Below are 20,776 nucleotides of genomic sequence, written 5' to 3'. Positions count from 1 at the left end.
ATATGCTTATATATAAAAACATAAATTTTAAATATTCTTTTAATTATTCAAAACAAAACAAAAAACAAAACCAAAAATATATATCGGGTTATTCTAGTCATTATATTGTCTATATCCAGCCGTCAAAGTCCTTTTTGAGAAAATCCGACATTTTAGGTGAAATGCGACATCCATCCGTCTTTTCATTTTCAGATGGTACATGAAATTGGCGCCGCTGGTCAAGGTCTATAAGCATTTGATTTTGCCTACCTGTTTTCATCTTGAGCACACATGGGTCTTTAGGATACACACCATAATAATAAGACCCATAGTACTCATCGTCGGGAATATCTAAATCTGTTTCCCCATAAGTTGTATCGCGTGGGCTCTGGTACCGGCCCCGACGGCCCATAGACACAAAACACTGCTTGATTGCGTGTCGGGGCTTGCCTGCAGCAAGTTCTGGCCGCTTAGATTTAACGTGTTGCTCAAAAAAACGCATGATGCCGATTGATGGGTGCCGCCTTCTTACAATATCAAAGTCTAAGGAGACATATTCTAACCGCGGACAGCTAGCAATTATGTCGACATAACAATCAGTGAAACATAGCGCTAAAATTAACAACTTGCCATAATCGTTCTGTGAGCTTTCATGGTACTTGGTCATGCACTCTGATGGGTTTTCATACATAAGAGCCAGCATATCCACAATATCATTAACATACTGATCGTCAGCAACACGGGTAGAAGCTGCTAATTCTTCCAAAATTTCAGGTTTGCTATTATCCGAAAAAGTTATTCTTTCGAAATCACTAGAACGAGATCCTTGTCTAAGTGTTTCATTTAGATTTTCTTCATTCTCACCATCATTTTCGGTTTCGGTTTCAATTTCAATTTCACTTTGATTATCGTTTGTAGTGTCATTTGCAACTCCGATCTCAATCTCGTTATCATCATGAGCTCCCATATTTTGTCTATTTTCTTCTCCTTCTCCTTCTCCTTCTCCTTCTCCTTCTCCTTCTCCTTCTCCTTCTCCTTTTCCTTCTCCTTTTCCTTCTCCTTTTCCTTCTCCTTCTCCTTCTTCCCCTTCCCCTTCTTCATCTTCATCTTCATCTTCATCTTCATCTTCATCTTCATCTTCATCTTCATCTTCATCTTCATCTTCATCTTCATCTTCATCTTCATCTTCATCTTCATCTTCATCTTCATCTTCATCTTCATCTTCATCTTCATCTTCATCTTCATCTTCATCTTCATCTTCATCTTCATCTTCATCTTCATCTTCATCTTCATCTTCATCTTCCTCATCTTCCTCATCTTCCTCTTCTTCCTCTTCATCATATTCGTCTTGCTCATCTCTAGATTCATCCCAATCTGGAAAGCTCGTAGACACAGGACGTATATTTCGTAATAATGTTGGCAAAGATTTGTATTTCTCTGAAAGAGATTGGGCAATTTCTTCCCGAGTAAGCACTTTAGATGTTTTGTAAAAGTGGCGAATACCATCCCACAGAAACATAAAAAACTCAGGGACAAATGAAAAAAATTCATCGGCATTACCATATAGCTGGATCTGACGTAAATTAGTCAACGAAGTAAAGGCTTTAAGCTTTTTATGATTAAGAGCTGATTCAAATAATAACGAAACTTTTGTAAGCTGGTTGGCAATGTTGAAGTATTCCAAACTCAATACACTATCGCAAGAATTAATTACGTTAAAAACTGGACATTGAAGAAAAGAGAGTCGTCGAAACACAAAAATGCGACTAAAAAGAGTCAGGTCAAAATTATTTTGGTCCACCTTTAACTGCGTTACCACTCCTAAATCGTATAATGGCTTTGGACCTCTTGTTCCTTCGCTCGACCCTGTGCCGTTATCATTATCGCTGGTATCAAACTCTCTTGGAATACATCGCATAAATTCTCCTTCTTTTTCTGAAGTAATATGCAAAATGCAGCTTTCTATTCTATTGCTAGGGAGTTTTGCTAAAGCTGAGATTGCTGTTTGTACGTAAATGACGTCTTTTCGCTGATATGCACCCATTTCACATACAACTTCACGTAGCTTGGGTGCAACTTCTTCAAGCGAAGCCTGTTCGAGAAGATGTGCAAGCAAAGAAGTACGTAGATTTACTAGGACAAGAGTGCGAACATTTTTTAAATCTAAACTTCCGGGAATATTCGTAACCAGAAGCTGGGGGCCAACAATGCGGAGATCTGTAACACAAGAAAAATTTTCCAAAATATCTGACGTGAAATTTCTAATAGGGAAGACGCCGTTTATATTTGAGTCTACTGGCAACTGAACACTCAATGGTACCTTGAGAGTTGGAATTTTATCAAGAGATAATCGTAGTGGAGATCGGCAAAACTTGGAGAACATGTTGTAACTTAAACTGTTTACAATCTCAAACCTTTTTAATAATCCATAAGAAGGAGCACCACCACGATTAGGGTCTTTGAGACTAAGAGCGGTGCCTGCTGACTTTACAAAATCATCCCAAAGATCCTCCGTGGTGACTTTGGGGGCGATGCTGTAGTTGTCGTTTGCTGCGGAGGGATTAACGACATATATATTTTGGATAGCCCAAGGTCTGAACCATGAAGTATAACGGATGGGAGAAAGAAATACATCAACAGGAAAAACACGTCGGCGAGATTCAATCTCAATTTTTCCGTTAACCCAAATGTCCTTATGTAAATGGCGATACGAGTCATATTCGGCCGGAGCTAAGATTAGGATGCTGCAGTAGCGCCAGGTATAGTTTTGGTAAATGTCACGAACAGCGGTGCATGTTTGGCTGACGGATATACAGTCGTGAATAGAAAGATATGTCATAAGCTCTGTATGGACTTCGGAAGGAAGGCCTATTAGACACAACTGCTCATCGGTATAAAAGCACATTGCTTATAATAATAATAAATATTAAAGAAAAAAAATACTTAAAGTTAAATCAGAGGCCGCAATAATGAAAACCAAATCTAGGTTCATTTTGAAGCCACAAGTCTCGAGAGAGAAATAAAAAAAAAGTGGCTTTGTTACTGTTAATTACTGATCTAAGTATGAATGTTTTTTTTCTTTTTTTTTTTTTTGGTATTTCAAATATATATATATATATATAATAAAATAATAATAAAATATATTATTATTAAATTTTTTTATGGTTTTATGTAGAAGAAGTATAAATGCATTGTTATTAATTTAAATTAGTAAACGGTGAATCAATGTGGTTAGGGTAAAGTTTACCTTTTTACAGAAATATTTACTAAAGAAATATACAGCAATATATCTGACCAAGCACTTATGGGAAATAAGACGCATCTCAGACAGAGATAGACAAATGCCGTTTTACATGTAATATTTCCCAACAAATAAGTAAAAATAATAGTACAAAGTATCAATATTTTTTTTTTTAAGGATGCTTCGTATGACTTAAACTTCTCTTTTAAATCCATCCATTGAAATTGCTATCAAAAAAATCTGCAACACGCAAAACAGCCCCTTCTTCACCCTTTTCTTTATTTGGCACATGGAATTTTCTTCTCTGTTCTAAATCAAAAAGCAATTGATATTCTCTTCCTGTTTTAAGCTTAAGAATAAAAGGGTCCTTATAAAAGACGCCATAATAATGTGACACGAAAAAATCAGGGTCAGCAATGTCATCAGAAAAGTCCCAGTACTCAGTATCTTTTGGGCATTGAGCTCCCTGGCGCTCTCCAAAAGAAATCAAACATTGCTTCAAGGAATGCTGAGGCTTGGCAGATTTCAAATGTGGACGCAAAGAACCCCTGTGTTGCTCCAAATATTTGATAATCCCAAACGTGGGATAGTTTATTCGAATTACATCCAGGTCCAGACAAGCATATTCTAGACTACTAAAATTAAGAAACATTTCGAGGTATGAGTCAGAGAAACAAATAGATAGGATCAAGAGTTTCCCATTATCTCCAACCGATGAATCCTGGTACTTTCTAAGACATTCGGTAGGATTTTCGTACATGAGAGCTAAAATGTCTACAATCTCATCAAAATATGGATCATTTTTGCTTTCCAGAAAACCAGCAGAATCCGAAGATGTGTTGCCTTTTTTTTCATTTCCATAAGCTTTTGATTTCATTACCTTTCCGGATTTTGAGCTCGATTCTGTACCTGTTTTTTGTGTTGTGTCGTAAACAGGGCTTTTTGTTGTTTGATCTATTTCTTCGCTTTCACTTTGACTATTATATTCATTGGGAGAAATGTTATGAGTTTTAATTTCATTGTTATTATCATTCTCATTCTCATCTTCATAATTGTAGTTACCGCCAATACTGCCTCCACTACCGATTTTGTCAATACTACCACCAGTAAAATCATAATCATCATCACCATTAATATTATTAAACATGTTGGTGACGGTGTTATCTTCAATACTATGACTGTCGTAACTTTCATTACTATCAGTATCACTAAAACTATCGCTACTATCATCAGAAGAGCTTGCAAGAGAATGAGAAACAGCTTCAGCTTTTGGTCTTACTGTTTTTAAAATACCAATCAAATTTTGGTATTTTCCTCGAAGTAAAGCAACAATTTCATCTCTGTTCAAGTGACGGGCATACTTAAAAAAATGTTTAATTCCATCGCATAGAAAGTCAAAAAGTTCTGGTACAAAATTGAAAAATTCCTCACCACCACGATAAAACTGAAAACATTTTAGAGTTTTAAGTGTTTTAATTGCACGAAGCGTTTGAAGATTGAGAACTGAATCAAACAAAAAGGAGAGTTTAGTGAGCTGCCCCATAATATTAAAGTTATCAAGGTATAAAATAGGACTTATGTTTGCAGTCATTGTGTATATAGGGGATTGGAGAAATGAAAGTCGAGGAAATGCAATCATGAGACTGAATAAAGACATGTCAAAGTTAATTTCATCAATCTTAAGAATAGTAACAATATCCAAACTGAACAAATGAGTGGACGTCTCTGTGTCATCGATATTAGGATCTAATCGCATGTAGCTGCTTTCATCAGATGTAATAATATGAAGAGTACAATTAGGTATTGAAGTTGGTAGTTTGGCCAAAGCTGCAATAGAGTTTTGAACATATATGACGTTTTGGCGTTGATATATACCAAGTTCACAAAACATCGTGTGAAGTTTGGGAGCGACTTGTCTATCTTCTAGTTGCTCAAGAAAGTTGGTCATGAGAGAGACTCGTACATCTTTGATGGTCAATGTCTGTAAATTAGGAAAGGGAAAACTTTTTGGGATGTTTGCTGCAGAGAGCTTAGAGCCTATCATGGTAAGATTGGTAATAAAGGACAGACCGCTGAGAGACAAGCTCGCATGTGGCCCTGTCACAATTTCATTGTAGGACTGACTAACAACCAGTGATAGCTTAAATGAAAAATTTGAAGGAGTTGACGAAATGAAATGAGATATAAAGGTGGAATAGAATTCTGAGGACAAGATAAACTCGATAGCCCTACTATCTTCCTTGGAATCAATATATACTTCTTGTAGAAACCGATATGCTTTTCGAAATTCTGCATCAGCTGGGATTTGAAGAAAATAACGAGTACATTCGTTATCTACATCTGTGAAGATGATAGTTTGGACTTCCCAAAATTTAAACCAAGAGAATTTCTTTGGACTAAGGAAAGCCTTATAAGGGATAAAGCGATGAGTTTTCGTAGAAGACGCGCCTTTATTTATCCAAGAGACGATACAAAGCCGCCATGAGAATACTTGATACAAGGGTTGGAGTGCTATGCAGATTTGACTGAGAGAAATAAAGTCTGGCACAGTAAGATATTTTGCAATTTCTGAATGAATTTCAGAGGGAAGGTCCGAGAATATCATTTTATTAAAAAGAAAATCATAAAGTTTATTTTATTATATTTCATTTATTATTAAATTTTATTTTATTATTTATTTTACCGGTTAGGGAGGATAATAAAAGGAAAAATTTATGTAGTATATGTCACGTATTTATACAAATATTAGACCAATTATTAATTACTAATTGGTCTTATAATACATCAAATCCCGAATATTGGTGTTTCGTTTCGACATAATAACTCATATTAATCATAATATTCAATTAATATTTTATTTTGACATTGATCTCATTCTTAGATTTATGGCTTAAAACTAGGTGAATCCTTATCGATTTCATTTCTTTTTAACTGATTAAAATGTTTTTTTTTATTTTTTTTATACTTAAGAAAATAAAAAACTTATGCTTACTTTCTTATTTTTTCTAGTATAGGGTAGTTTTTGAACCAACCCTAACCCAGATAAAATTACAATATTTTGTTATTTTCACAACCACCACTACTACTGGTTGAAAATTTTCACATCACCAAAAACGACACTCTCCAAAATCCTGCCTGTTACAGCATTTTGTCTTCACCACCAGCCATTTTTGAAAAATGTTTGCTCGTCGTTCGATAACCACAGCTTTCAGAAGCTTCGCTACCGCTGCTGCCCCATCTTCAGCAAATTCTGCCACCGTCATTGCCTCGCGTGCTGGTGGTAAGTTTTTTTTTATTATATTTTCCTGATTTGATCTTTTTAATTCTCAATCCTAACTTTCATTGATTAGTCCCTCCCAAGTATGTCCTGACCACTGGCCGCGCTTTCCCCTCCCTTGAGCCTCAGACTCTGATCCCTGTTTCTTCTTCTATTCTTGGAGAGCCTCTGCGGCGTGATATTCTGTGGCGTGCTGTTGTTTTTGAAGCCGATGCTGCCCGTGTCGGTTCTTCTAACACTCGCTCGCGTGCCGAAATGGGCTACTCTAACAAGAAGCTTCGTCCTCAAAAGGGTACCGGTCAGGCTCGTATGGGTTCTCGTGGTTCTCCCACTCGCCATGATGGTGGCCGTGCTTTTGCCCGCCACGCTCCTTTTGACTGGTCTACTGGTCTCCCCCGTCAAATTTATGCTAAGGCTGTGCGTGTTGCGCTTTCCCACCTTTACTCTACTGGCCGTCTGCTTGTTCTTGACGACGCTGTTGAAGCTGAGTTTGTTACTGAACACCCCACCGCCGGTGATCTTTTTGTCAAGACTCACAACATTGGCCAAAGCACCAACTTGCTTGTAATTCCTGATGAATTCCGATGGAACTTCCACAATGCTACAAAGGAAAAGCATGGTAAGCGCGTTGAGATTGTGGCCAGAGAAGCTCTTGAAGTCCGCGATCTGCTTAAGGCCCACACTGTCATTATTGAGAAGAAGGCTCTTGAGTACCTTTCCGAGCTCTACCAGCCTGAGAAGCCTATCCCTACTGTTTGCTAAATTGACCGTTATTCTCCCTTTTCTTGTGTAAATATTTTATTTTTCGTTGTTGTCATTGCATAGAATTAATTTTATTTTTGGGTAAGTTATCTTAACTTAATTATAGATAACTTAACTTAACTTAACTTAACTTAACTTAACTTAACTTAACTTAACTTAACTTAACTTAACTTAACTTAACTTAACTTAACTTAACTTAACTTAACTTAACTTAACTTAATTTAACTTAACTTAACTTAATTCTTATCTGGTAACTATGCTTACCCACACTCAGACATTTCTTCAAATCACTTTCTACTTTCCTTCTTTATGTCCACGCACCGGCTCGTAGTGACAACAAGTTGCTGATACATTCAGCTTCCCTACCGTATACCGGACTACTTTTGCCACTATTTCCTTCATCAGCTTCGGTGCTGCTTCGTAAGGCTTTTCCAGCTTCAGTTGTTTCTTGTTTGCTTATCAAACTTTTTTGCTTAACATTGGGTGAAGGGCTGCTATATGTACGCACCGCAATCTTTTTCTTCTTCTTGTGAGCCGTAGAATGCCGTATGATATCAGAATCATGTGGAAGTAACAAGTCAGACATATTTTCGCTTTTACGAGCATTCTGTTTCGATGGCTCCGTTGGATGCAGGGTCTTATCCTTGACTGGTTTGGGAATATTTGATGATCCGCTCGACTCAGAAACGATGTTAGAAGAAGCAGAAACAGTACCCTTTGCAGCAATTTGCTGAGAACTTAGACTAGCACTTTGTGCCCGAGTCAATCTATGTTCACGAGTTAGAGATGGTGGCTGAGACTTGGAACTGATAGATGCTGATGTAGGGCCTTTGGATACTCGCACATTACCAAGTGCATTTGAAACACCTGAAATTTTGGGCTTTCTCACATCGACATTAACTCGTTTTGAAGATGACCGAGTCTTTCCTGTAGTCGGTGACTTTTCAATTAAGCCTTTCTTTCCTTCTTGTTCCCTTTTGATACCCATACTGTTTTGGCTACTACTGCGTCCAACTCTTCTTTTCTTTTCAGAAACGGGATGCTTGCCTTTAATTTCTTTCTTGATGTTGGGACCAGATTTGAAAGAATTATTGAAATCACACACCTTGCCTATGTCACACAAAAATGAGCCTGACTGACGAAGCCGAACCAATGCTGCTCTCGCATCGCCAAACGCGCCTTCAACGTGGTCTTCAGTTTTGACATTATGACTGCGATGATCACTACAGTTTCTATCATGGTAGTGAGATTTTTCTTTACTGTGTGAGCAATGCAAATCTGATTTGGAAACCCTTTGTTGAGGTTTGCGCATGGCTGCTGCAGTCACAGAGTCAGCTTGTTGCAGAATTTTTTCGCGCAATAGTTCAATTGGCACGCGCCCATTCTCAGATTCGACGCAGCTAGTGTGTCTTTTGGATTCCGATAAAGGCACGACCACTGATGCATTAATGCTGTGACGGCGATGACACCGACCATTATGAATTGATCCAGATTTTCCAGACTTGCGTGCTTGTGAATCAATTTCTTTATCGGCACTTTCAATTTTATCTTCTTTGTCTGAGTCAGGCCGCCGTCTTTTAAGTTGATTGTGCCTTCGTGGTGCATCAGTAGGCGAAAGAGGAGGAGATGTGGGTCGTCTGTCTGGATATGGAATAATTGCAGCAAGTGATGCTTTCCCATTCCCAGAAACACTTAATTGTGCAAGAGCAGTGTTCTTACCAGGTGGCGAGTGGCCCACATGTAATGTGAGCCCAGGCCCGACAACAGATGACCCAGATGCTGCAGCAAACGCGTCGAAGTGTGCAATGGCACGCTTTACGCGGCTTTGTTTAAAATCGTGCGATTCTTCTTCTGAGCGAGGTTTAGGTCTAATAGGAACAAAATGAGTAGCAATATGTACAAGATTTCCCTCGGTTTCCATTTTTAAAGCAAAATTGGATTTGGTTGTAAGTTTGGCTGGCAGTGTGTTTGAACTTGTGGTGGAGATGAGTGACGCGTCGCGATTGGTACGCGTGTCAGAGTTTTTCTGCTCATGAAGTTTCCTGGCTTCGTTCCAGCGAGCAAGCGATGTTCTCATTTGTGAAGCACGAAGACGCACTGTAGCCCAGTCAATAGATCTTTGGGAATCATCGCTGTCACCCCCACTGCTACTGCTACTGCTACTAATGCTCGTATTGCCTTGGTGGTTGAGTTGCGCGTTCACACTTTGTGCCCAAGTCTGCGACAAGGTCGCGTGAACCGGTTCTAGCTGCGAAGAGTGCAAGACTGCTGCACAGCTTTTTCCCGATTCCAGATCCATAGCTAAACTTCTCTTAGTTTCCGTTCTTTCAAAGTTAAAGATAGAAGTTTAATTTTTTACGCGTCAAATATGCGAGATTTTTAAAAAAGCGTGTTGAAAAAAAAAAAAAAAGTGTGTAAATGAAAGAATGGGTGAGTGGACAAAAATCTACATAGTAAATAAAAAAAAATCACCCGGCAACACCCACCATAAAAACACTGCGAAACGCGTCAACAAAACAGACGCGTTTTTCGTTCATTCGTTTGAATTAAAAAAAATATATAGATATATAATTGTATTATTCTAAAGAAATACTAATACTAATGATAATAATAATAATACTAATACTACTACTACTAATAATAATAATAATAATAATAATAATAATAATAATAATAATAATAATAATAATAATAATAATAATAATAATAATAATAATAATAATAATAATAATAATAATAATAATAATAATAATAATAATAATAATAATAATAATAATAATAATAATAATAATAATAATAATAATAATAATAATAATAATAATAATAATAACAAATCAAGACAAAAAAAAAATAACAAACATCTCTCTTTCAAAACAAAAAAAAAAAGTTGTACCCAGTTGAATAGAGAAAAAAAACCTTTGAAACTTCCGTGTAATATATATAATAATGATAATAATAATTTTTTTTTAAAGAAACTCAATCAAGAGTTCTTTCATTTTTTTTTTCAAAAATTTTTTCTTTTTTTTTAAAATTTTTTTTTTTCGTTTTTCCGTTTTGTATTTTTCTAGTCTAGTAGAAGCGTGTCGTAAATGAAGAGAATCCAGCAGCTTGTCGTCGCGACTCGTCAGAAGTGCCAGGAACGCCAGCTCCACCAAAGCCAGTGTTTGCACCAGTGACTGGTGCACCAAATGGACCTAAAACACCGCTCGGAATGCTATTGCGTAAATAGACATTTCCATTATTGGGGCCACCAGTCATGGTCATGCCAGAATTATTATTGTTTCCCACAATGGAAGCACCATTGTTGCCACCATCAAAAGAAGCAGGACCCTGAGGCATGGTCATACCCATTTGAGGAACTTGTTGGCCAATGGCGGAAACAGAATGCATAGAATACATTTGCGGGCCACCCATTGACTGCTGCTGTTGCTGCTGTGGTGCCTGTGGAAGCATTAAATCGGTATTACGAGGAGCCTGGGCCTGGAAATTGTGTGAGCCATCATAAATAAACCCAAGCCCAGCAGGGTTTATATTTGAAGCCATCCCAGGCCAAAACTGTTGTTGCTGTTGCTGTTGTTGTTGTTGTTGTTGTTGTTGCTGCTGCTGCTGGTGTTGCTGTTGTGGAGACGAAGTGGATGGAGCATTGGTAGATCCATTTGTGCCATTACTCGCGAGACCTCCATTAGATTTCCATGGTGAAAATTGACCAGTAACAGGAGAGGTGCGTGGCATCTGCATCTGAATGCCCGCACCAGCGCCGCCAATCATGCCATTAGGTACAACAACAAAAGGCATGCCCAAGGGAGGCTGCTGGCCAGGCCCAATGTGACCCATAGACATATCCGCATCAGGCGGCAACATCATATCGGGCAAGCCAGTTGATGCCATAGATGAGGCGGACGATGAATGCTCATGATGACGATGACCTTGATTTTGATTTTGAATATGAATTTGCTGCTGCTGTTGCATAACGAGTTGTGCTCTAGCATCCTCATCCTTCTTCAAGGCAGCAGCAGCGGCAGAACCACCAGTATTAATCGGTACACCATGATTTTGTTGTTGTTGTTGTTGTTGTTGTTGTTGTTGATGATGTTGATGTTGATTTTGATGTTGCTGTTGCGGGTGCTGTTGTTGTTGTTGGAGCCTGGGACTGGTGCCATTAGGTGTATGCACAGCACACATCCAAATACGCGTCTTATAAATTCTAAACAAGTCGCGCACCAGCTCCCTAAAGTCAATGCGATGAGATGCAGAGTAAAAAAACGTAAGTTTGCGGCGATCCCACTGGTACTCGGCATCTAAAACAGACATAAGAAGACCTTTTTCAAGCACCTTGGCTGAACACATCTTTACTGCCTTGTCTTCATCAATTTGTTTTGACATCAGCTGCTGTACTTCGTTATACTGAGCAAATCGAATAATTTGCTTAGGTGTCACGACCGAAGGTGCATTGATACATGACCCAGATTCGGCAGAACCATTAGCAGGAGGTGAAGGAGGTGCCTGTTGCAAGGCAGCCTGTTGTTCTTGATGTTGCTTCCACTTGAGCCAACCAGCCTCCTCAGTGCGAACTCGCTCTTTAATCACTTTGCCTAAATCACGCCCGCGATCAGCATCCACAATCACCAAGTCATTAACATGGGCTTCAAAGTTGCTAGTCTCGGATATGTAGAATACATCTACCCGGCCAGACTTAAACTGAACCAAGTAAAGCTTGCGACTAGGAACTGAAATCAAAGCAGCCAAAGCAGAAGGCGACATTGTTTCAGACCCATTTTTCATATTAATGGCAGCAGAGTTATCCAAGTCATCCCAATCGACACCAGAGTTGCGACCCAAAAAGTCATTGCTAAAGTAAGCGTCAATGGAAGGGTCAAGGGGTGGTGTAGATCCATTGGGAACATTCATTGCAGCAGCAGCAGCAGCAGCAGCAGCAGCAGCAGCAGATGAATTTGGATGAGGCCCCATCAATACGGGTCCACTAACGGTGCGCATAGGCTCAGGAGGAGGTGCACTAGTAGCAGATGGTGACGCGTTTCCAGGCGATAAAGTAGATGAAGATTGGGGTGCAACTGCAGAAGCAGCGGCAGCAGCAAAAGAAAGGCCCATACTCTTTATATTTCTAGGTTGAGGAGATTCTTGATTTTGGTCATTTTCGTCGAGAGGATGCTGCTGGTCTTGAGAAGCATTCAAATCGTGTTGGAAACGACCAAACATTGATGATGGGGATGCCACTGGCGAATTTGACACAAAGTGGGGCTGGTATCTCAGTTGAGGGTCAGTTGGTGTTGCAAGAGAATGACGTCTAGATGCAGATTCCCATATATTTGTAGGTGGAGGCATAATAGCAGACTGAGATTGAATGTGCATAAATTGGGGAGGCATGTGCTGTTGTTGCTGAGCTTGGAAAATTTGTGACTGTAGCATTCTTCGATCATCAATAGAAAGCTTTGAAATCATTTCGGCAACAGCAGGGTCGCCCAAATCCATAAAACGCGAACCATTTAAAGGTAATGCAGAAAACTGGCCCTGCGGCGCAATATTTTGAGTTTGCGGAGACATATTATTATTATTATTGCCACTCTTATTTGATGGTGACGACTGTGATTCATAAAATGGTGCCAGATACTGTTTAGGGGGCGATCGCGATGCGAGAGATCTACGATCTGGATGTGAAAAAGATATAGATCTATAATTTCGTTGACTACCAATTGGAACGCTTGCGGGAGACGACAAAGCTGGAAGAGCATTTAAGCTATCTCCAGAAGCATCAATTCCCGAACCTGAAGAAAAGTGCATCGGGGGAGATACAGAATTCGTTGTCTCCAATAAAGATGATGGGCTTTGAGGAATCACTGTGGATGTTCCAGAAGGAGCAGAGGAGGTAGTAGATGTATTTGAAGAAGAAGAAGAAACAGGGATTGCCGATGTACCAGTAGTATTGTTTAGAAACATCGGAGAAAGAACAAAAGAGGACTGGTGGAGGGATTGAGCTGAAGGTTTGCGGACAGGCACTAATCCAGGTGATGTAAGGGCAGGTGACTTAGAAGGGCAAGCAGAACCGTTAGATGTGGCTGGGTTAGAAGAGCCATTGGTAGACGTAGAAGTAGGGGGGGAGGCGGATGCCGATGAAGAAGATGTTGATGAAGAAGAGGATGCCGACGATGAAGTCAAGATATTGCTTGAGCCAGCGGTAAGAGCGCCAGTGGCGTTGTTGATTATGCTATTATTTTTGTTATTGCTTATAGTATTAATAGCACCAGTGGTACTTGTAGTGGATGAACCATCAAAAGATGATGATGAAGGAGTCGCAGTTGAAAGATGAGAGGACCAAATGCCCGAGATAGGTAAGCCATTGGCAGCCATGGTTGTGTCTATAGGAGATCCTGAAAACGAAGAAGAAGAAGATGCAGACGAAAACTGGCCGAGTGAAAAGGCTGATGCTCGACGAGCAGCACCGAACCAGGAAGAAGATGAAGAGGAAGAGGGGTTTGAAGAGTTCGAAGAATTCGAAGAGTTAGAGACTGAAGAGGAAGAAGAAGTGGCCGATGAGGTGGCTGGGTGGGTCTGAGAAGCTGCAGCCGTAGTCAAGGGAGGGTTTTGAGTCACAGTGGTGGCGTTTAAGTTTGAACTGCCAGCAGTGAGTGAAGCAGAGTTTATACTTGAAGTGAGGGAAAACTCTCTAGTGAGAGATGTCGACACGGCAGAAAAAGAAGAAGGTTGCGCAGAAGAGGAAGTGGAAGAAGAAGACGATGAAGATGAGGAAGGTGCAACAGGAGAAGATGAAACCACAGTATCAGCAGCTTTAATAGAGGAGGGAGATTCGGGGGTAACGGTAGAATTTGTTGCTGGTGATGTAGTGGAAGTCACGATATTGCTGTTAGAGTCGTCGATATTGGTATTTGGATTAATACTAGTCTTATTGTTATTATTATTATTACTCAAGAGGCGGGGTCTAGAGGAAAATTCTGCAGTATAGGAGGGTCTGCGTGAAGATAGTGCAGATATACTTGGAGTTGTAGATCCAGGATTAATTGCAGAGTTTCTAATAGAGCGTGGTAAAAGGTCCAAAGCGACAGAAACGTCAATAAGGGAGTTGTTATTCGAAGTCAAGGAATCTAGATTCTTAAGATGGTTTAATGGGTGTGTATCACTTGGATTTATCAGAGGAGAGGCACTGGAGTCGTCTGGAGATAGCGAAGAAGAATGTGCTGATGGGGATTGAGATGGAGAAGATGAAGAAGAGGAAGAAGATCCCAAAAAAGTGGGAGCTGTGCGAGTATTTATAAACTGGCCTGCAACAGCTGCTGGGATGTTTTTGGATGAAGCTGAAGCTGAAGCTGAAGAAGAAGAAGAAAAAGAAGATAATGCTTGTTGAATTAAATTCGGTGATTGTGGTTCATTTGACACTGCAACAGAGCTAGCAGACACTGGCTGAGGCTTTGTGGAAGAGGAAGTGTTGCAAGACAACGATGGCGTAGTTGGCATTGTCAATAGTGCATAAAACGACAGCGTGCGAAACTTTGCAAAAAAAAAAAAATTAAAAAAAAATTAAAATAATCTATATTTCCCTTAGATGATAAAGGGGGGCAAAGAATGAAAAAAAAGGATGGATAATAAAGAGATAGAAAAGGGAAATGCTGGGTTATGCTATTTCTTCAAAGAGCGAGTAAGCGCAGGCTGCGCAACTAACTTAAGAAACAAGGAGATTGAAAGACTGTACTGGCTAAGTGATGACTGAATGAGAGAGTAAGTAATTAAGTAAGTAAGTAAAAAAAAAAAAGGCAGGAGAAATAAGTCCGGGTTGAATATTAAAAATATATGCAGAATAGAAAGCAGAGAAGCTTGAAATGCAATGCCAATGGGCACGAGCAAAATGAAGTATTTCCTTTAGATAGAACAAATGTATGTGAAAGGTGGCGTTATAAGAAATAGAGAAATAAAGAAAGAAAGAAAGGAAAAAAGTTGAGTAGCAGAAGGTTGCTGAGTAGATGTAGATGGAAGGTCTATGGAAATTTGTAGGTAGGTAGAAAAGTTTGGTGGTGGTGGTGGTGGTGATGATCTCTGTGTAATATTAATAAAAAAAAAATTAAAATAATATAAAAATTAAAATAATATAAAAATTAAAATAATATAAAAATTAAAATAAATTAAAAAAAAAATTATTAAAATAATAATAATAATATATGCATAGACAAAACCCACTAGTGTTACTTTTTATGCCATTTCAACTCCCAAAGGGCCCTTTTTAGTTTTGTTTGTGCGCGTGGCCAAACTTACTTTGGGTGGTGGTGGTGGTGTTGAAGGGGAGGTTTTCAAAGTGGGCACATCACTGCTAAGGAAATTACGGGCGGAAACAAATTAATTATGTAATATGTTACACTTTTTAATCACGTGAAGTATGCGGCTTGCAAATTTTTTTTTTTTTTTTTTTAACTCTTCTCATTTAGATCAAGGGCTTCAACATCCATCTATATATACAAAATAGATTTATACTCTGTGAAAAAATACCAAAAAAAAAACAAATGACTCTGGTTAATCAAAATACCAGTCAGAGTGAGACTCTGGAAAATACCCATAATCCTCAAGTTTCTTTTGAAAACTCTTTAGAAAATGTAGAAGAACATTATTATAGCTCTGACTATAATGATGACGACGATGAGTACTTTTCCGATGAAGATCCACAGTTCCTTGACTCGGACTTTAGCCATGACATTTCGGCCAGCAGCTCTGGATCATTGACTCAGCAATATAATCGTCAACGTACTCTGCTTCAAACCAAATCAGTTCCAAGATTTAACCCCAAAGGTGGTTCAGCATCTGCCGCTACTGTAGCTTCACATGAACTTCAACGTGCACGCGACGCTGCCATTGCCAAAGCCACAAGTGAACTAGCCGAAACTCATCTCGTTGAGCCCCAAAGCGACAATGAAGACAATAATCAACAAGATGGTTTGTCTGGTTCTAAAAATGGATCCGTAAATTCATACCATCCCACAGCAGAACAACTGGCCCTACTGGCTGCCCGTATAAAGATTGCAGGTAGTAACACCGCAATAACTGGTGCATCACCCATTACAGGATCTGGAGGGTCTGGTGGAGGGTCTTCCGGTGGATCTTCTGCAAAGGGCTCGGCAAGAGATGATCGTGCCAACCGTGCAACCACAGAACAGGTGCTGGATCCTCGTACACGTATGATTCTTTTCAAAATGATTAATCGCGGCGTTGTTTTCGAAATCAATGGCTGTATTTCCACAGGCAAGGAAGCAAATGTGTACCATGCCATGACAGAAGCCAGTGCTCACCGTGCTATTAAAATTTACAAAACCTCTATTCTAGTTTTTAAAGACCGTGATCGCTACGTCACAGGTGAGTTCCGTTTCAGAAACGGTTACTCGAAACACAACCCACGCAAAATGGTTAAACTATGGGCTGAAAAGGAGTTTAGAAACTTGCGCAGAATCAAAACAAACTCAGATATTCCTGTCCCAGAACCTTTGTTTTTACGTCTTCATGTTTTGGTTATGGAATTTCTCGGAACTAAAAAGGGCTGGCCATCTCCTCGTCTTCGCGACGCCGACGCAACTATTGCAGCCGAATGTGAAGATAATGATGATCTTATTGATCAAAAGTTTCAACTTCTTTACTACCAGTTAATTGCTTACATGCGCATTCTTTATCAGCAATGTAAACTGGTACATGCAGATTTATCTGAGTACAATATTCTCTACCACAAGAAAAAGCTTTGGATCATTGACGTATCCCAATCTGTCGAACACGATCACCCCCACTCACTTGAGTTTCTGCGCATGGATATTAAAAATGTCACTGATTATTTCCGGAAAAAGGGCCACTGTCCTGTTCTTTTCAGCGAGCGCCGCCTCTTTCAATTCATCACTTCAACTACTCTGATACACACCTTCTTTTCTGGTGAAGAAGCTGAAAAGCTCCCTCATCCAGAATCCATCGATATGAAGCTAGAAACAACACCATATCTTGTGTCAGTACTGGAATCTCTTCCTAAGGAAAACCTTACCGAACAGGATCTTGCAGATGATGCTATTTTCCGTGAAGTTTACATTCCACAAAATTTGGAACAAGTCTACGACATTGAGCGCGACATTGAACTCGTCTCAAAGGGTAAAGGAAAATCACTCATTTATGGTGACATGCTCAATAAGAATCTGAATCTTAATGCTGATAATGATGAAGCATCACACAAGCATGATGACATGCATGCAGTGCATGATGAAGAAAATGAGGGTAATGCCGAGAAAGAGGATGATAATGATGATAATGATGAGGAGGGGGATTCAGAGAATAACAACGACGACGACGAAGAAGAAGAAGACGATGATGATAATGAAGACGAAGATTCTCAAGGTCGAAAGTTTAAGGACCGTGAGGCTAACAAGGAACGCAAAAAGCAGCTTAAGGAAGAAGCTCGCGAAAAGCGTTCAAAAAAGATTAAAAAGCACATGAAGCAAAAAATCAACGATGCTGCTTCCAAGAAGAAAAAGAAACAACTCAAGGCTGCTGCTGAAAAGGCTCATTAATTAATTAATTTATACAGTAATAAATAGAATTTTGTTTTGTTTTGTTTTGTTTTGAATTTTTTTTTTCTTTCTTTCAGTTCCTACTATAATAATAGCTTGATTGATTAACCCATAGACCCTCCATTCCCATGGTTGCCAACAAGCCCAGCCATTTCCAAGAACGCACGCTCTTCGCCAATATTATGGATATTTACACGCTGCCTGTACTGTGCTTCGCGTTCTTCCCATTCCCATCGTCTTCGCTGTTCCTCGAGGTCTTCGTCCTTACCAGACCCCCATACTTCCACCTCTGTAATCTCAAAACGAGTTTCAAACTCGCAGTCTCTGCGCATACCTTCTGTCCGTGAATATGATCCACCAGGTCCCACATGCCGGAAAACTCCATATTCAAGTGACTCGTTCAACGTCAGCGACACACTACCCAAATCAAACCGTGGGCCAAACACACCACTACCACTGCTGCCACTGCTGCCACTGCTTCCTCCCATTTTGAACCCGGAAGACCCTAAACTGCCACTGTGACTCTGGGAAAAGGAAGAAACCGTAGAGGACGTACCACTTTGAGGCACTGGCGACCCAAATCCAATTCCACCTGGTTGGGTTCGGGTAAAATATGCATAGTGCTTAGGCTTACCCGCAGTGCTATATGGTGCATTTGCAGGTCCGTTAGCTTCTGCATTGAATCGATCTTGTACCTGTTCCAATTGAATCAAAAATGATTCGGAATTTCCAAACGTATTCTTGGCATGTGACTTCCATGGCTCAACAATATAAGCTGCGAAAAAAACTGGTCGCCGTACATGCTTTTTCGTTGTTGTTTGCTCGTGTAATCGACGCAACGGTGGGATCAAGTCATTAAAGGCACGCTCGCGTGCACCAATGGGGGTACCGCTGGGTCCCACGCTAGATCCAACACCAGCTAAAGATAATGGCACCTCAATCTCTCTACCAGAAACAAGCAACAGAGTTGGTGCTCGCCACTTGAAAACACGCGATTCAAATGATCTTAAAGAAAATCCAGCTTCGGAACCAACATATAAACGTTTGAGACGAGTATATAAACCAGGACCAAGCATTGCGCTCAGTTGAGCCATAGTTGCTGGTGTTATGAGTTTGGTTCGACCTTCTCGTTTAAAAATATCACCTTTGGGCTTTGTAGAAGCTGATTTATTACCATTTGAAGAAGAAGCAGAAGCAGATGGTATGCTTGGTTTCAAACCACCACTATAGCTCATGCTTCGCTCTTTATTTATAGATGGTCTGCTTAACATTTTATCTTCAACGTTTAAGCTTCTTCTGCGTTGCTTTTCATCAAACTCTTCCTTGTTGTCCTCGCTAAACTCGTCTTCTTGTTCGTCGTAGCCATCATCATATAAATCATGAGCCCCGCTATTATCTCTTTCTCGACTACTAGCAGATTCACTGAAAAGCAATCGCCCGAAAAGTTCTGTCAGAGGAACAAAAAGATACGGGAAAGATGCATGGAATGCCCTTTCAAATTCTGGAAAAAAAATCTTAACGTTTTTCATTCGTCGTGTCCATTCAGCTTCCACACTGCCTGGTGCAACTATAGCAGAGCTTTCTTCACTTTGAACGATACAATCTTCTCTTTCAGGAATATTTCCTTGCGCAATAGCTCGAAGGATGCAGAGAGCTGCACTTTGAAATTGTGAATATGGACCGGTAACAAAGTAATCACCAGCAAATTTTTTTGAGCACGCCAAAGCCCGATGATGCGAACGATATTCGACAATGGCGAGTAAAAATGAAACAAGTCGGTACAAGTCAAATGCAGAAATGAATCGATGTTTTATATCTAAACCATCAAAGGTCTCTATTACTTCAAGCGAATTCCATGTGTCCGTATCTTTTAAAGGAAATGCTATAGGCTCAGATGTTTTATCTTCAGGAGTAACAATTTCAGCATCACTGTCTGAAAATGATAAAAATAAAAGCTTAGGTAAATTGTAGTCCATGGCTAAGATACCATTAAGTTTGTTTGTATAAATTGCAATAAGCTTTACTAGCTGTTCAAATGAAATTTTTTGATCAAATGTTGATTCGTTTATTTCGTTGTTGTTTATAAAAGGAAATTTGATTAAAAAGTCCGCTGATTTGCACAGCAAGTCAGTGATGTTAACACTTTGGGGGACACCAAGCATTTCAATTCTAATCAAGTTAAAAATCAATCAATTAATCAATTAACAGGTTTAGTTAACTTACAAAATGGTATTGGTCCAATATTGCTTGTCATCTTCTTCTAAAGCTGATTTTTTAAAGTTATCCTTAAAAGTACATGTTAGGAACGAAATATTGAAAACCAAGCACCATGGAAAACTTACTTTAAGAGACCAGACTTCAATAGGTGATAACTGATGCGAGCATCGTGCTGAAAAAAGACGGGATATTTGTACTTTGGTCAGTTTCCCCCCTGTAGATCCGGATTGACTTAATGTCTGACCCATGATGCTACCAAATGTTGAAATAAAAGCAAGATAAGCAGGTGACTATTAAAAAAAAAAAAAAAAAAGGAGAAATTAAAGAAAATATAAGTGAAACAGTCCGCCTTTTATAAAAAAATAGAAAAAAAATTAATACTGAAAATTCAAAGAAAATGTGGAGTAAAGCTCAAGTGAAAAGAAAACAAGCCTGATAGTAAAATGGCCTTACCATCTCAGAGCAAAAGAGAGGAGATTCTTAAAAGAAGGTTTTTGCAGCCATGAGATAAAGAAAAAAAAAAAATCTCAGCTCAGCTCAGAAGAAGAGGCAAATCTTGGCAATAGTCACGTGGAATACATACGGCTACTATTTCTATGGTGTATTTTAAATCAGAGCAACTTGAATGTTCTATAATAGAAGAAGAAACGTCTAAATTGAGTATAAACAAACAATTAAAAGATTTAATTCTTTAAATACAATAGCAATATTTAACATCAAATAACTTAACAGTCTAAATTATAT

The 20,776-nt window shown here is 39.3% G+C and overlaps 7 protein-coding genes across 7 annotated transcripts; 2 read left to right on the top strand and 5 right to left on the bottom strand.

Moving 5' to 3' along the window:
- Positions 1-109: 109 nt before the first annotated feature.
- SAPINGB_P001030 (uncharacterized protein) lies at positions 110-2,884 on the bottom strand (the record flags this gene model as incomplete). The annotated part of the gene is made up of 1 exon (XM_031995753.1): positions 110-2,884. One exon carries the CDS (start codon positions 2,882-2,884, stop codon positions 110-112), a length of 2,775 nt encoding a protein of 924 aa, XP_031851644.1.
- A 541-nt stretch (positions 2,885-3,425) lies between these two features.
- SAPINGB_P001029 (uncharacterized protein) lies at positions 3,426-5,825 on the bottom strand (the record flags this gene model as incomplete). Its single annotated transcript, XM_031995752.1, has 1 exon — positions 3,426-5,825. The coding sequence occupies one exon, from the start codon at positions 5,823-5,825 to the stop codon at positions 3,426-3,428; it is 2,400 nt and encodes a 799-aa protein (XP_031851643.1).
- A 572-nt stretch (positions 5,826-6,397) lies between these two features.
- Positions 6,398-7,259, top strand: SAPINGB_P001028 (mitochondrial 54S ribosomal protein uL4m; the record flags this gene model as incomplete). Its single annotated transcript, XM_031995751.1, has 2 exons — positions 6,398-6,500; positions 6,571-7,259. The coding sequence occupies 2 exons, from the start codon at positions 6,398-6,400 to the stop codon at positions 7,257-7,259; spliced, it is 792 nt and encodes a 263-aa protein (XP_031851642.1).
- A 307-nt stretch (positions 7,260-7,566) lies between these two features.
- Positions 7,567-9,558, bottom strand: SAPINGB_P001027 (uncharacterized protein; the record flags this gene model as incomplete). Its single annotated transcript, XM_031995750.1, has 1 exon — positions 7,567-9,558. The coding sequence occupies one exon, from the start codon at positions 9,556-9,558 to the stop codon at positions 7,567-7,569; it is 1,992 nt and encodes a 663-aa protein (XP_031851641.1).
- Positions 9,559-10,328: 770 nt separating this feature from the next.
- Positions 10,329-14,747, bottom strand: SAPINGB_P001026 (uncharacterized protein; the record flags this gene model as incomplete). Its single annotated transcript, XM_031995749.1, has 1 exon — positions 10,329-14,747. One exon carries the CDS (start codon positions 14,745-14,747, stop codon positions 10,329-10,331), a length of 4,419 nt encoding a protein of 1,472 aa, XP_031851640.1.
- Positions 14,748-15,784: 1,037 nt separating this feature from the next.
- Positions 15,785-17,815, top strand: SAPINGB_P001025 (uncharacterized protein; the record flags this gene model as incomplete). Its single annotated transcript, XM_031995748.1, has 1 exon — positions 15,785-17,815. The coding sequence occupies one exon, from the start codon at positions 15,785-15,787 to the stop codon at positions 17,813-17,815; it is 2,031 nt and encodes a 676-aa protein (XP_031851639.1).
- Positions 17,816-17,919: 104 nt separating this feature from the next.
- SAPINGB_P001024 (uncharacterized protein) lies at positions 17,920-20,488 on the bottom strand (the record flags this gene model as incomplete). Its single annotated transcript, XM_031995747.1, has 4 exons — positions 17,920-19,984; positions 20,039-20,100; positions 20,158-20,322; positions 20,486-20,488. 4 exons carry the CDS (start codon positions 20,486-20,488, stop codon positions 17,920-17,922), a joined length of 2,295 nt encoding a protein of 764 aa, XP_031851638.1.
- Positions 20,489-20,776: the final 288 nt, after the last annotated feature.

Source organism: Magnusiomyces paraingens (assembly GCF_902498895.1).
Source record: "Magnusiomyces paraingens strain CBS 517.90 genome assembly, contig: contig1, whole genome shotgun sequence".
Taxonomy (NCBI): domain Eukaryota; kingdom Fungi; phylum Ascomycota; class Dipodascomycetes; order Dipodascales; family Dipodascaceae; genus Magnusiomyces; species Magnusiomyces paraingens.
Note: the sequence above shows the minus strand (reverse complement) of the source record. Positions and strands in the feature narration are given on the sequence as shown.